Here is a 15,523-nt window from a genome sequence, read left to right as displayed (position 1 = left end):
CATTTATAATCTGAAGGTGAAATTATTCAAATGTTTCTGCAGATTTTACTCTGGACTGGATCTGGATATAGATGTAGTGTGGATCTGGATCTGATTCTGAATCCGGTGTGAAAGTGTGGATCCGGATCGAGTGTGGACCCGGGTCTGATTCTGAATCTGGTGTGAAAGTGTGGATCTGGGTCTGATTCTGAATCCGGTGTGAAAGTGTGTATCTGGATCTAGTGGGGATCAGGATCTGGATGTGGTGTGGATCTGGATCTGGATCTGGATCAGGATCTGGTCTGAATCTGGTGTGGATGTGGATGTGGATCTGAGTGGAGGAGGGACGTTGCCCCTTCAGGAAAGTGAATGTGGGTCAGTGACGACACTCCCCCCCCCCTCCCTCCAGTCTCCTCTCTCTGTTTTCCTCTCCAACTTTTTTCCTCCTCTCCTCCGGGGCGCAGAGAAGAAGCCAAACATTTCCTCGTCTCGTTATTGTCCTGAATCTCAACCTCCGCCATGTCTCCGCCGTCTCGGCGGCTTCAGACGAAGCCAGTGATCACCTGCCTGAAAACCTTCCTCATCTCTTACAGCCTCATTTTCTGGGTGAGTCCGGACTCGTGGAAGTTGGAGGGACGACGAGCTGAAGCAACAATGAGCTAACAGGAGAAGCTGCGGAGCGAACACACGGTTTCCCTCAAATCACGACCCGCACAGGGACCCGTGTTGACAACATGTCCTCCGGTCACAGCTGTCGAGTTCACACAGAACCACTTGTTGGAAATGTCGGAGCCGTGAAGCAGATGTTTGTTGTTCGGTCGCAGAGAAAAGCATCAACGTGTCATGTACAAGCAGCGGCTCGTGGACTTACTGTCTGTTTCTCGGTGTTTCTCTAACTCACTGTTTCACTCGCAGTGTTGTTACATTTCACACATCATCCGTTTAAAGTTACATTCAACCCCCCGTTTGCTTCTCTGTTGTTCTACTTGGTAACAAAGAGCTGTGGTCGATTAATCGGTACACGTAGACTGACCGGAGGATCGTTGGTTTGTTCGCTGTGTCTGATCGTGGATTCAGTTTGTGAATCTGTTGTTAAAGTAGTTTGTTTGTAATTTATTTGTTCTGTGAGTAAAAGTCAGTTTAAAGCTGAGGACCAGCTCGCAGATCTTCACATCGACAGAAAGTGGATCAACTTTTACCAAATATTTGCGGTTTCCTGATAATTTTATGTATTTCTTTATTTATAAATCCTGTTTTTGACTGATGATGAATGACATTAGTTGTTGTATTCATTTAAAACTGGCCAAGGAATTGCCCTAATTCAGTTTACTGTTACTATCTAAGTAAACTTTGCGAAAACTCAAATTTTATAATTATTTATCGATTCACCAATGAGGTTTTATTTTTGTGTTCACTGTGTCCTTCCTGTGACCCACAGTGGTGCAATGTAACTTTTAAACAATCCTTAAGAAAACCTTGACCTCCTAAATAACGTGTCAACACAAAAGCAAAACCTTTGTTCGTTTCAGTTTCTCAGTTGTGTGGATTTGATCGAGGGTTTAAACTTAAACGTATTAACACCGTTAATGAATCTGCTGATTATTTTTGTGATAAGTTGATTAATTATTTGGTTTTAAAAGTCATAATTTGGTGAAACTGCCAGTACAGTCTCCAGTAGCTAAAGTTGACGTCGTCAAATGTCTTGTTTTCTTACAAGCAGTTCTAAAACAAAGGATTCATTCCAGTTTATTACATTGGACAAAATATTTAAAAAGCTGGAACAAGCAAATGTTTGATATATTAACATAGAAAAAGTTATTACGTCCTTATCAAAATAGTTGCTGATCCTCCTTTTGATAAATGTTTCACTTGGATTACAATGATTTACTTTTCCATGGCATGTTTATTAAACTGGATATCATGAAGACATGACCTTGGACTGTGGGAACTTTAAACAAGCTTTTATTACGTTTTTCTAAAACTTTAATTACAACAACACGGTTAATCAAGACAATAATCAGCAGGGTAACTGATAGTTGAAGCAGCTGCTGTTTGCAGCCCCCATTACATGTTGGTAAAATATAAACACGAGGTGGCATTGAGAAGAAAATGAGCACTTATCGTCGCTCCCCCTGTTAATCTTTGTACCTGAGCAAACAGCCGTCTCAGGCTGCTGCTGCAGACACAAAGTTCAGGTCAGTGATTTTATCTGACGATATATTGGTCTTGGCTGGTTGAGCTGATGTCTCGCCTCAGGCTAATGACTTGTGAGAGCAGTGGTAAAGGAAAAGATGCTGAGATGACTGAATCACAGGCCGAGGCCATAGTCCCAGGTGTCTTTCGTTTTTATGTAAAATCCTGACGGTAAATAGACAAACTGCTGCTTATCAAACATCTGTCTTTTACTGATACAGGTGACAGGAGAGTTCAGTGAAGATGTGTTGACTGTAAACAATATTGTAGACTCAATACTAACGATTCTGAAACAGACGAAACCACAATACAAATGTCCACTAACCCACAATACACTAACCATTCATTATCATATAGGACTTAAATAAAAGCATCACATTTCTACAGTTGAGATGTTGGAAATATTTGGCATTTTAGTAAGAAAAATATCTTTAACATTGAATTAAAGTAGTTTTGTGTTTATTGCCTGATTGATTATCATTCAGCTCATTATGTTCATCATCACTTGATCTGCTTTACTTTTGTTCACAGAAAAATGGCTAAATATGTTCATCAAATCCATCAGATTGCTTATTTCGTTTGATCCAATGGTCCAAAGCCCCCAAAAAACTGAAACTCTTCACATTTAAGAAGCTGGAATCATCATGTGTGTCCTTTTGGCTCGAGACAGGATTTTAACGAATATTTGATTTTCAGAATTGATGCAGACAACTTCAGCTTTATTCCGTCACAAGTTGTTAAAGTCCCTTTAAACTTGGGTTTTTATGAGAGAAAACATCACTGTCAATCCTCACATTTCCGCTCATAAACATGTCATTCTTTATTTTAGCAGCTCAAAACAATTCACCGTAAATGTGATAATTAAAAATCCTTCATGTGTGATAAATTGATACTGATTCAGGGGGGAAGTGCTTTGGAGGCTTTAATCTCAGGTTTTGTGTCCGACCCTCCTCATCTTACTGTGTGGCTCTTTGATGCCCTGCTGTCTCCTGCAGTTCACAGGCGTGATCCTGCTGGCGGTCGGGGTGTGGGGGAAGGTGAGCCTCGAGGCCTATCTCTCCCTGGCTTCTGAGGAGAGCACCAATGCACCATATGTCCTCATTGGGACCGGAGCCACCATCGTTATTTTTGGGCTGTTCGGTTGCTTCGCTACATGCCGCGGCAGCCCATGGATGCTCAAACTGGTCAGTGAAGGAGCAGTTCTCCTGAAAACATACCCCCCCCTCTCAGGTGTGACCATATATAACTGTTTTCCCCCCCTGTGTTGGTTCCGCAGTATGCCATGTTTCTGATCTTGGTGTTCCTGGCGGAGCTTGTGGCAGGTATCTCAGGCTTTATCTTCAGACACGAGGTGAGTCACTGGTGCCAAACATTGAAATGTTTCGCAGACGGGTCACATCAGCTCAAATGAAATAAATTCTACCTTTTTGATTTGATTTCACCAGATTAAAGCCAAATTAGGCACGGCCTATGAAAATGCTGTGAAGACCTACAACAGCACTGACGGCGGCAGCAGCAGCACTGCAGTGGACACCATCCAGAAGGCTGTAAGTTACACTCATGTGGTCCACTTTGTTTCTGTCTCGATGGACAATCAAAGAACTTGAGTTTATGTCGGGATATTTTAAACCTAATATAATATTACATCATGCTTTTTCAGTTTTTCTTTCCTTTGTTGGGTTTTATAGATTTTTTTCTGCATGTAAAAGTTCTGCAGAGTTACAAGACCATGTCATTGTGACGTGCATCTGCATGATGCATGCCTCGAGGCTTTTCTGGCATTCTCCCCCTTACATAGCCAGGGGCACGTTCAATCTTAAAATGCACCATTGCATAAGCAGTGTTTCTTCTTCAGCAGTGACATGCATGTAAACCCTGCTATATATTAAAAAGACAGTGTACACAATGGATTCTATATTTCTCTACAAATGTGGCAGCTACTGCATGGTGAAGACGGCACCGGCAGGGACTGTAACATCAAATCTTAAAATGTTGAATGTGTATTTCGGAGTAAGTAAAAAAATGTTTTGTTCCTTGTAGCTGCATTGCTGCGGGGTGAAAAATTACACCGACTGGAGCGACACGGCTTACTTTAAAGAGAAGGGCGTCCCTGCCAGCTGCTGCAAAGACGACCTCAAGTGCTCACCCGAGTCCCTGAAAGACCTCGACAAGGCTGAGAGTGAAGTGTACACGACGGTGAGTTCACTGCCCACAACATATTATGTAGCTTCAAATCAGTCATGTATTCAAATGATTTAAACATCTGTCGACGACACGCATGGTCACCAGTTTAAATCCAAAACTGTCACTTTCTTAGCCGCTCTATAAATCTTTCTTCCTCTGCTGTGTAGGGCTGCTTCGCTAAAGTGACAAGTACAATGGAGGCCAACCTGGGAATCATTGCAGGGATCTCCTTTGGGATTGCATTCTTCCAGGTACATCCCACGTTCTCTCAGATGTATTTAATCGCAGGAAACAAATGAAGCTGCGTTGTGCCTCTGGTGGGTTCGTGTACAAATATATATTTTCTCCAACATCAAGTATAATGTTTGTAGCTTTGGCCATGATGCCTGTCGGTTATGGGAACCAGATCTGGGGATTCAGCGACAGACAGCAGTCCACTGGGGAAACATCTGGACAGATGACATTGTAACATCTGTCCAGGGACTACAGATAGAAAATAACCTTGGTTAAGTCTGGCACATTTAAAGTGGTGTTTATTAATCTGTTCTGTCCCTGTAGAATAAACAAATAAATAAAACGACGAGAACAGTCAGATATCAGTTTTCTTCCTGTCGGCCAAGGGGTTAAAGACACTGTTAATGACCATCACCAACATGTGTGTGTTAACTCGATATTGTTTCAAACTGTTTCCTCTCAGCTCATTGGGATTTTCTTGGCTTGCTGCTTGTCCCGATACATCACCAACAACCAGTATGAGATGGTCTAACTGTGACCTGTCGCAGGTAAGACTTACGTGTCAAAGTGATGAAATATTGGAGACGTGAGAAAGAATCGTGCTTCATTCAAATCAGCACAGATTATACCGAGAAGCAACAGCAGCGATTTAATGATCTAATGTTCGAATGCAAATGAGCTGCTTTTATTCCAAACTTTCTGTTTTGCGTTTGCAGGTCACTGGTGTGCTGCTCCTGGTGAAAACGGACTAAAACGAATCTCCTGTGATTTTTTTATATTGTGCGTGTGTGTATGTGTGCTAGTTATTATCATTTTAGCAAGGGAAAAACACTTCCAGTATCAAGTGTCATCGATGACAAAATGTAGGGAAAAAATGTAACAGGAGAATCAGAAAGGGACAAAACCCGCAGCGTAGTTCGACGAAAGAGAAAAGGGACCTGGACACTTCGGAGGTCAGCGATACTCCTCGGACTCAATTAGGGAATTTTCATTAAGATATAGATTATCCTTTTTTTTTCGTTTGAGTTAATGAACTCAACCAGTTTCTCTCTGTGTGTTGCAGCTGCCTTATTTTGTAATGTTGCTATATTTAGTCTGTAGCAAATCAAACGTAGATGACGAGCTGATAAATGTGCAGGTTCTCTCAACACTAAGTGAATTTGTCTGTGAAACCGATTTAGCCCGGGAGATGGACAAGAGGTCGCCACTCTGAAATCAAATACGTGTGACTTGCAGTAAGGTCTGAGGGGGGAGTGTGGAAAACAGGCCTTGCTAATGGTTGTGTAGGCCAGTATTGTTGAGAGCCTGTATTCATGTGTACCCAGCCACCTTCATTTCAAAGTTCTCAGTGTTTCAGTTGTTATTCGTCTGTTGATGCATGTGAAATACTTGAAAAAATTTAAATAAAGATGAAATCCAGTATCTTGACCAAAGATTTTCAGCTCAGGATGCGTCTGTTCCACGGCTGAAGTCGATGTTTTGGCAGATGACTCAGTTATTTGGGGCCTTGTTAGGGATTCAAATTACAAGGTGGGAAAGGCGTCTAGTTTTTTTTAATATGCAGGACGACTTTTAATTAAACGTCAGCTTTATGCTTAAAATACCTTAGTGCAGTGTGTGGTTGTAGTTGTGGGTATTAAATGATTTTTGGCATACTTTGTGATCTATTTGTTCAAGTAATTGTATAAAAAATTCTTAAATGCTATTTTTAAGAATTTTTATTTCTGTCTGATATTTGACAGAAATATAAGTGAATTCAGATATCTATAAACTAAACTCTTTATACTCTTTATGATCAAAAAGCAATTCTCTGTCCATATCTCTCAGTTACAGCAGAGCTAAGAAACAGCAAAATAAGATTATACAAATGTAGAACAGACCATGAATCCCACAAGATATGGTCGATTACCAAATTTACACATCAACAGCTTTAATCCTATTGTGCCACAGCCGGAGAGAATGAGGCTGTAACAGTCCTGAATTTGGTAGATTCAAAACTTTGTAAATTCAGATCAAATTCATATCCAATAAAGGTTTTCTCAGTAGTCTTCACACCGTTACTCTGATTTAAATCAGCTCAAACATTGATAGAAACATGTTTGGCCTCTCACCAGCGCCTGTGTTCACTCCTCAAGTTGTATTTTTCTTTTATATCATTAAATATATCCTATTAAAATGTGTCAGCCATGTTAATACATTTCAACGTTCACGGCTGAATCACCGTCAGCTCCTGCTCAGGCCTCTAATACGTGTTGCTCATTTACAGTGTGTTACATAAAGATACCTGCCGATCCACAGTAAAGGTTCTAAATAACAGCCTGTCATAAAACAACAGTCATATTCCCATAGCAGTTAAACCGGTCTTACTGCCTCTAATCGTTCATATTGTTCACACAGTTCTTTAAAAGATCGACTAAAATGTATTTTCAAATTCTTTTCTTTTCTGCGTAAAGGTTTTTATTCAGGAGTTTATCTGGTGTTAATATGGGACCTCAGCAGTTTAAGTAATTCAAGGGAATATCTTCCAAATTACACAATTCACATTAAAATGCTCTAATTTATGAATAAATCCTCTTGAGTAACTCCTGAGTGCTGAGACCTCACAATAGTTTCACATAATCTTCAACACATTATGGAGTATTTTGTCCTATGTTTATTCAAGAGAGTGCTCTTTCAGTTTGCGCTCAGATTTCCTGCACTTAAGCTTCAGCTTCAGCTCTTCTACTTGCACTCTCGCTGTTTCTGTGCACACATGAAACGTCTGCTCCTGCATTTCTCTTCCTACGTATAGTCAACAGTATTTGCCCAAAACCAGACCTTTGTGTCCTATGATTTTATTTTTTGCAGCTAAACACGAATTAACACTCTGTTCAGAGTTAAGAGAAATCACATGGAGGTTAAAAAAAAAAAAACAGTCTCTGTGAATCCAGGATGAGAATGATTACTGAATGTACTTTAAGTTACAGAAAGACATAAGTGTTGTGATTTTCTTCAGATGTTGCAGATTTCCATGAAGTTGTTGCACCACCAGCAAAAGCATTTTTTCCTAGATCCGTTCTGGTTTGGTGTTTGTTAAGCATCAACCAACCATAGTGTAATGTGTTGAGCCGCAGTGTCAAAGTCACATGGAAAAGATAGAGGGAGTCAGGTTCCACTAACAGCTTCTTAGAAAAGTAAACACCAATGTCCCTCACGTCTCCACACAATAACAACCTACTTTATCAAAGAGAACACAAAGGTGAGTGTTCTAATGACCCCGTGTAATAAACCTGAGGTTTATCCTTATAACTGAGTTCAGACAATCTGTAAACACTGTGTCTATTCTTAGAGCAGGTCAGAGCTGCTGTGACCCTGCAACATGCAGCCACACAGGGAGACACCTTCTGCTACAGCATGTAAAATAACCTGGAAGAGTCTGGTGAGTGAAGAACTGTGGAGGCTTTTACATTCTATTGATCACACTGTAGATTGTCAACTGTCAATTAATGGAGACACAGGAATCAAATAATAAGAGTGGGAGACTGTTTTTACATTGACTCCTTTCAGAAATGATAGATAGATAGATAGATAGATAGATAGATAGATAGATAGATAGATAGATAGATATAGATGAATAGATAGATAGATACTTCAGGCATCCAATAGCTTAAATGACAGTGGCAGCACACAAGAATAGGAGAAGGGAAAACAAAAAACAGGAGACAAAAGATAATAGTGAGATAAAAATATAATCATTAAAACATATTCAAACATATGTCATATACAGGTGGGAAGAAAGAAAGTACATATCTCAATATCTAAAGCTGTATGTTGTGTTAGATTGCTATGAGATAGATAGATAGACAACAAAAAGCCAATATGATTAAGATTAAAGCAAATAAGAGAAGACACATTACAAAAAAATGAAGAATAGAATAATTTGTATTGTTATTAAAAGTGACGAAAATAATATATATATATATATTTTAGATTCAGTAATTAGATAGAGAAGGATTTCAATTAACACCATATGTCCACCAGGGGGCAGTACTGGTGCAATAATAAACTGAGGCAGCTATAGAAACAGATTGACTCCATTGAAATGATGAAATACAAGCGAAATAAAAGAAATAAGCTCAAAATCCACTTTCTGACGCAAAAAAACGAAAGATCGAAAGATAAAATTGACGCAAAAAGGCAGAAAAAAACGCTGCAAAATATAATAACTGCGTATTTTCATCGTTTGCCTTCAGGCAACAAACGGAACCGGAAGAGATGAGCAGCCAATCACCGCACACCGTGGGGGAAAGCCCGTTTGACAGACAGCTGCCATGCGCGTTGCCATTGGTCGGATATGGATGAGGTGCTCGCTTGGACGCGCCCATCCCTCTCCGCGCCGGCCAATCGGCTCTGCGGGGAAGCAACACGGAGGGCGGGGTTTGCTGCTTCCTTTCTTCCGCCCCAGCCCCGGCGCGTGTGGTATAAAAGCCGCGTTCAGCCGAGAGGAAGCCGGGGAAATAAGTGTGTTGCTTCCCGGCGGATGACGCGCAGAGTCTGAGAAGATCTAATCTGATTTTCCCTCAGCTTCACTTCGTGGTTCAGGTCAGTTCTGTTTACACTCGAAGCCTCAGCTGCGAGTTCTCACTGATCCGTCCGTGCGGAGGAATCCAAGGTCACGATGTTTGACAGATGCGATGCGACACAATGTGGATGGAGTAGCGATCCAGATGTGCGGCTGCAGCAGTTGTGTTATCAGATTATAACCAGATGATGAGAAACAAGCTGCATCTGTTTCGTCATGTTTCCTGGTGTGTGGGTGGGGGTGTGGGGGGGGATGTGTGTGTGTAGGGGGGGGTGTCCTGGGTGGAAGATGCTCGATGCCATTTTCTATATCACGGGGGTGAAAATTACCAAACACTTCAAATCGGAATGAAAAATGTTTTAATAAAAATTGGAGCAATAACATCAGTTCATGTCCAGCTGCTGGTGGACTCTCCTCAGCTTCAATCTGGGACTTTAAGGGAAACAAATACATTTTCAGACAAATTAACGCTACAGACGAGCAGGACTGACGGTTCCTGTCCAGCTCCCACGTCAACGTTAGGCCTTTTTATTATTGGCCGCTAGCTTAATGATAACCTAACTGACTGCTAATGTAGCCGCTTGCTAATAGTTAAACGGTTAACCTTTTATGATTTAATACTTCAGTGTTGGAACTTGTTGCGCTTTACCGGCCTCTCCAAACAATTAGCATCATCCATTGTCTTTCCCTGGTCGTGTGCCTCGTAGTCAAAATGCTTCCATCCGCCACTTTAGTTTCATTTTTTCATTTTCGATTAGAACAGTTGGTGAAGGCTCTTCAGCTGCAGCACTGTGCATGGGAAGTTAGTTTAATGCTGCAGACTCCAGCTCAGTGTTGTGAACATCAACTAGCCTTCATGTGCTCGGCTGCTAGTGGGGGGGCTGTGTCTGAAAGTCCTTCTAAAGACCTGTTAGCAGGGGACAGTTTTCACAACTGCGGACTAAAGCTGTGGATCCAATTGGGGAAACAAGATTTTTGTGTGGGTTACATTCGGGTTGTTTATAAACAGTAGTTGTGGGTAAACATTGAGGAATTGAAAGCAAGTCTAAATGTTCACAGAAGTGACCCGGGATGATCTGTGTGGCTTGTTTTTGCAGCCTCCTCACATTTCCTCTCCTCTTGCAGATCAGCCACCTCTAAATTGCCCCAGCATCCCCGCCTCAAACAACCCAACCTACCACTTTTCCGCTGTAACTACGCCAACTCAAAGCCTTCAAAATGATGCAGCTCATCAGCGACTCCGCCAGCAACAAGCACTCCCTCATCAACGTCATGCACCGCTTCATAGCGGCCGCCAACAACATGGACGAGACCATCATGGTGCCCAGCCTGCTGCGAGACATGCCGCTGGAGGAGCAGGCAGCCAGCGAGGTGGAGGCCAACAACAACGTGCCGCAGTGTCCCAACAAGCAGAGGGACATGTACGAGCACTACCTGCTCCTCAAGTCCATAAAGAACGACATGGAGTGGGGTATGCTGAAGAGGGAGATGAGCAGCGGCGCCAGCTTCCTGGAGATGGCGGTGAAGCAGGAGGAGCAGCAGCCGGTCACCGGGGATCTGCAGACGGACGAGCACACAGACCTGGAGCATCAGTTTCATTTTCACCTCCGAGGACTGTTTGGCGTTCTGTCCAAGCTCACGTTGCAAGCGGACAATCTCACCAACAGATACAAGAGAGAAATCGGAGGAGGAAACTTCATCAGATAGAAGTCCCCACTGTTTTCTTCTTCTTTCTGTTTTTATTCCCCCACTTCAGCCGGACTGCTTGACTTTAACTAATTGGATGTGTTGAAGGGCCCCCTCTCTTCAGAATAGATCTCAATGGACAGTGAACTGACCAGGGCAATCACTTAGTGACTTCTCACTCCTGTGTAGTGACACTCCCAGAATTCTTCTTCTTCTTCTTCTTTCCCATGTTAAACATACCTGAACCAATGACGCCTGCACGTGTCAACCTGGGCCTGTTTGTCGGTGCGGGGGTTGACACTTTGTGCTCAGGTGGAGGTTTATTGAATCCGTACTCGAGTCCAAATGAAGCACAGCTCTGGTTTATGCAGAAACTTGCACTTCCCCTTTTGTCTTCATTTTCAAATTTTAACATGATTTTGTGGCCAGATCGATGTGTCCGTTTTTGAATAAAAGGTTCGACTGTAGGAGATATTGAATGCTGGTTATTCGTCCCTCCTTTTTTAAAGATCTGACATGGTTCTTATGCTGAGCTGAAGGGCTCTTACCAGCAGAGGTTTTAAATCTTTCCACTCTGTGTATCTAACATGGTGTGCCTTGACTTTTGTATTCTCTCATGCCCTGTTCAGTTAACTCCCCATTGTCTCTGTGCTTAAATGGTTCAAGGTGTTTATGATGCAACGGCTCATTTAAGTGTCCTACGATATTTCAAAACCAATTTTATATTGACTCAGTTAAAAACGAAATAAATAATTGAAATCTTATTCTTTGGCTTGGTTTCTTTTGTCTTTGTCAACAGGAAGTGTGCAAGAGGCGTTGATACCTTTTTCCTGTAGCGGCTCATTCAGCAACACTTTGTTTCTGTTTCTTCTTTTGCTGCTCGAGGCCTGTCCAGGCATGAGTGGTGAGGCATTTTTGACATAACACGGTATTGAAACAAGACATGACTTGGTTCCTTGTTTTATACTGGTCAAGCAAGCTTGTGTAAGGGGATTTGCACAGGATTTACCTAAAGGAGATGTAAAGAGGTCACGGCTCTCCTCAAACACACAATGTATTCTGACTGTTGTATTCAAACAGACAGTTGGGCTGATAGGCAAATATACTGCAGTGGTGTTACAGCTGCTTGTGAAAACAAATGTGTGGTTTACCGTTTATAAACCTCACTTCAGAAAATAGTCAACTGAATTCTGGGCAGTGGTGGATTCTGCATGTATTTCCTTCTATTTTTGCTATCGCTTCTAACTTCCTAGACATTTACAGTCCACTAATCTCAAACGGTGTGAAACAGGGCCATAAAACGCAGATAAGTGCATTGACCGATCAGAGGTGATAAGACTTTGTTGGCGAGACAATAAACTTGATAAAAATAAGTGGCACCCTGGTGACACAGAAACCATGATCTTTAAAACCTCTGGAGGATATGAACAGGATCAGTCACAGGTTCCTGCTGCTTAGTCACAGAACACGGCGTCAGTGGCGTATAAATGAAACATCAAATTGATGTACACGTTGCTTGCAGTGGTTGCCCCCACACACACACACCCACCCCCTAACAGCCGCCACATCTATCCATCACTGAGCCAAACCCTCCCTTAGCAACAGCTCTGCCAGGAGCAGCCAATCCGTTCGCAAAGCCACCCCCCCCTCTCTCTTCCCCTCTCAAAGGCACAGCAGTGATTAAGAGATGGTCGTCTGATGAAGGGCATCCAGGAAGCGAGCGGTGGCCATGGTCAAACAAACTGGTGTTCCCCGACCAGCAGGAGCAACGAGGACGCAGAGGGCACGGAGTTTGCACAGAGAAAGTGCTGCATGAGCCACAGTCCTCCTCTGTTCCCGCTCACAATGGGCCTTACAAATGGCTGCAAATCAAAATGGCTGTGCTGGCCAGTGTGCCTCAGCCCACCCGGATAAACTGGGTCAACCAAGCTGGTGACAGCTGGCCAGACAGTGCATGTGAACCAAAAGTGGGTTTCTGGTCTTTTTCTTTACATCAAACAAATCTACATTTAATTGATAATTGAGTCCACATTTGAACCAAGAATCAATATTATTTAGAATTACAACTCGAAAACAACTTGAAAGTCGCATGTCATGAAAGTGAACCTGCAGGTTCAAAGCCAGTTTTATCTCTTTGTTTAGCTGTCTGCTCCCCAACAGGATTTCCTCTCAGCACTCAAAGCTGAAGAACTGCAGCTGATCGCAGTCACTCTAAAAACAACTCAGATGACTGACTGCTGAACGTAGAGCATTTAGCAGCTTGTCAGACACCCAACTGGTGGAGACCAAAAACGGAGCTAAAAGACAGGTGAATGTTTGATTTACTAGTTGGACAGAAACATGACACCAAATGAATTATGTTTCTCTGTAACTGTTTCATTTAGCAATTGTTCGTCCACAAGTTCACCAAATATGACATGAGTTCATGACTAGTGTGTATTGTCACCAAATGGCCCAAACTTCTGCATTTATGGAAATATATATGTTTGTAAGAGAATGTATGAAGATCGCATAACTGACGCAATAGCCAGCAGGAGGTTAGCTTATCACAAACACTGAAAACAAAGTAAAAACTGCTAACCTGGCCTTTTTTTTGTTTAACCTGAGTAAATAACAGTGTACGGGGGGGGGGTTGTGTGACTGTTGGTTTTTAGCTGTTGATGTTATTGCAGCCAACAGTAACTAGCTTCATATTGAACAGGCAGAGAAGAGGCATTAATCAAAAGGCATATACCAAAATATCTCATCCAGGATTATTTCGCCCACGAACACTAGACTGGTTTTAAGATGTCAGGGAGAGGCTAAAACACACATATAGCCTACAGATTAAAAAAAATATGCATAGTACATATAATTTCTACCTGTCTTTCAATGAGTATACGAATGATACAAGGGTGTGTGGGAGTGCAAAGAGTAAAATATAACACCACATTCGCCGGTTTATTGGCAGTAATTATATTGCTCTAAAAGAGTAATATCTCATCTCTTCAATCTTATGGCTTAAAGTTGTACTTTCCATTGCACAGTGTCACCAAGCAAATCTCAAAGGGCTTGAACTGCGACAGTGATATTCTGTAATCGAAGTCTGACTGACCCCGCACACGTCTCCCCCATGCTCACGTCCATGTCTTGAGAAACCTGAGAGCAAACGCTTGCAACTTCTCAGTCTGTGCGTTGCAGACTTGACTCGGCTCCGGGGTTGTGAGTGAGACGGTTTCATCACTCAGGGACATTTAGAAAACTGAGACTCACACTGGTTAAATAGGATCTTGTGTGCATCTGCGAGCGAGATGTTTCAATGCCAAGTTTGAGTTCAGTGTAATGTGACCGACATTGGCAGATATTTGGTGTTGAAAGGTCTCTTGGATCTCTGAGGTTGGCAGGTCTTTGACCCGCTCGGCCTGTCAGCCAGAGGCTGCGTGATACAGACTTGGCAGACAATGGCAGCATCTGCGTGCTGTCCCTCTCTCGGTGGAGCTCCCCGCTTCACTTCAGCTGCACAGTCTGTTGCTCAATAGCTGTAAAAGCTTGTGCCTCACAGGCACGTAAACCTGCAGACAAGCAGACAGAGCAGAGATTATGACTTTATGAGGCGCAGATGAGGTCAGCGTGATCAGGTGCTGGAGGAGGCTGAAGTCTAAGGGTCAATGTGATTCTAAAGAAAGAGACACCTCCACCCTCTCTGCTCTTATCACTGGGCTGCCCTTATTCTGCTGCTCCCTGAGTAAACACCTGCACGCATGCACGGTTTTGTTTGCTTTAAATGTCACATTAGGTCAAACAACCGAGACCAGATATGAGAACTTGAAACTGTCAGTGAATTTGGACTGAACGACAATAGCATTTGATTATTTTACAGAGACCTCCTGCAGGGTTTCAAATCACTGGAGGTGGTGGAAGGAAGATTGAGAACTTTAGATACAAACTTTCAGCTTGAAAGAATCGGATAGTTCATATTACTAGCAGCTAGTAAGAAAACCATGAGCAGGAAATGGCTGAGTAAAGAATCTGAGGCATGCCACCACAAATGTGAAAAATATCAGAAGGACGTGAAATCTTAGATTTGCTTGCTGTCCATTTATTTATTATTTGTTTATTTTGTTTGATTTCCATTAATGTTTATATTTATTTTGCATTAGTACCAACATAATGGACTTAAAGTTACGATTGAGAGGAAGACCCCCTCATCCACTTTCTTAAAACACTCTGAAACTATATAAAATATAATGGATCATACAAACTCTGATGAACCCATTCGTGGATGTGAACCCCAACACCCCCCCCGGACTTTGAAATGTTATTGTAACACAGCTGTCGTTCATTTCCTGTTTTATACCTCAAGCATTTAACGGAAGTTAAAACGTTTTTAAAAAGATAACAACATTTAGCATATAATACTTTAAGTAGGGTAAACATTTTAATGGAGTATTCAGTGGATTGCACTTTTCTTAACCTAAACAACTTATTCATGATATGGGAGCTGTTTTTGTCACATTTTAAAATTAAGAAAATCATGCTAAACCATTAATAGGTAGTGGCACTTTCTAATTAATCATTAATAAAGACTCTCTTTTAATTTCCTTTTATTCGTTTAACCACTAATACATCCACTGATCACAGTTTATAAACCCTTTATAAAAGGTCCAACTCTAACAATGTAGAACCAACCTGCTAGAAGGGACCTCA

At 42.0% G+C, this 15,523-nt stretch overlaps 2 protein-coding genes across 2 annotated transcripts; both read left to right on the top strand.

Annotated features, from left to right (window-relative positions):
* The first annotated feature begins 361 nt into the window (after positions 1 to 361).
* Positions 362 to 6,023, top strand: tspan7 (tetraspanin 7). The gene is made up of 8 exons (XM_035161914.2): positions 362 to 585; positions 3,168 to 3,356; positions 3,449 to 3,523; positions 3,618 to 3,719; positions 4,213 to 4,368; positions 4,524 to 4,607; positions 5,054 to 5,138; positions 5,307 to 6,023. Exons 1-7 carry the CDS (start codon positions 499 to 501, stop codon positions 5,120 to 5,122), a joined length of 762 nt encoding a protein of 253 aa, XP_035017805.1. The 5' UTR covers positions 362 to 498; the 3' UTR covers positions 5,123 to 5,138; positions 5,307 to 6,023.
* A 2,989-nt stretch (positions 6,024 to 9,012) lies between these two features.
* mid1ip1l (MID1 interacting protein 1, like) lies at positions 9,013 to 11,601 on the top strand. The gene is made up of 2 exons (XM_035161858.2): positions 9,013 to 9,171; positions 10,277 to 11,601. Exon 2 carries the CDS (start codon positions 10,370 to 10,372, stop codon positions 10,856 to 10,858), a length of 489 nt encoding a protein of 162 aa, XP_035017749.1. The 5' UTR covers positions 9,013 to 9,171; positions 10,277 to 10,369; the 3' UTR covers positions 10,859 to 11,601.
* Positions 11,602 to 15,523: the final 3,922 nt, after the last annotated feature.

The sequence above is a fragment of the Hippoglossus stenolepis genome, chromosome 7 (assembly GCF_022539355.2).
Source record: "Hippoglossus stenolepis isolate QCI-W04-F060 chromosome 7, HSTE1.2, whole genome shotgun sequence".
NCBI lineage: Eukaryota > Metazoa > Chordata > Actinopteri > Pleuronectiformes > Pleuronectidae > Hippoglossus > Hippoglossus stenolepis.
The sequence above is the reverse complement of the archived record's forward strand: the minus strand, read 5'-3'. Positions and strand labels throughout refer to the sequence as shown.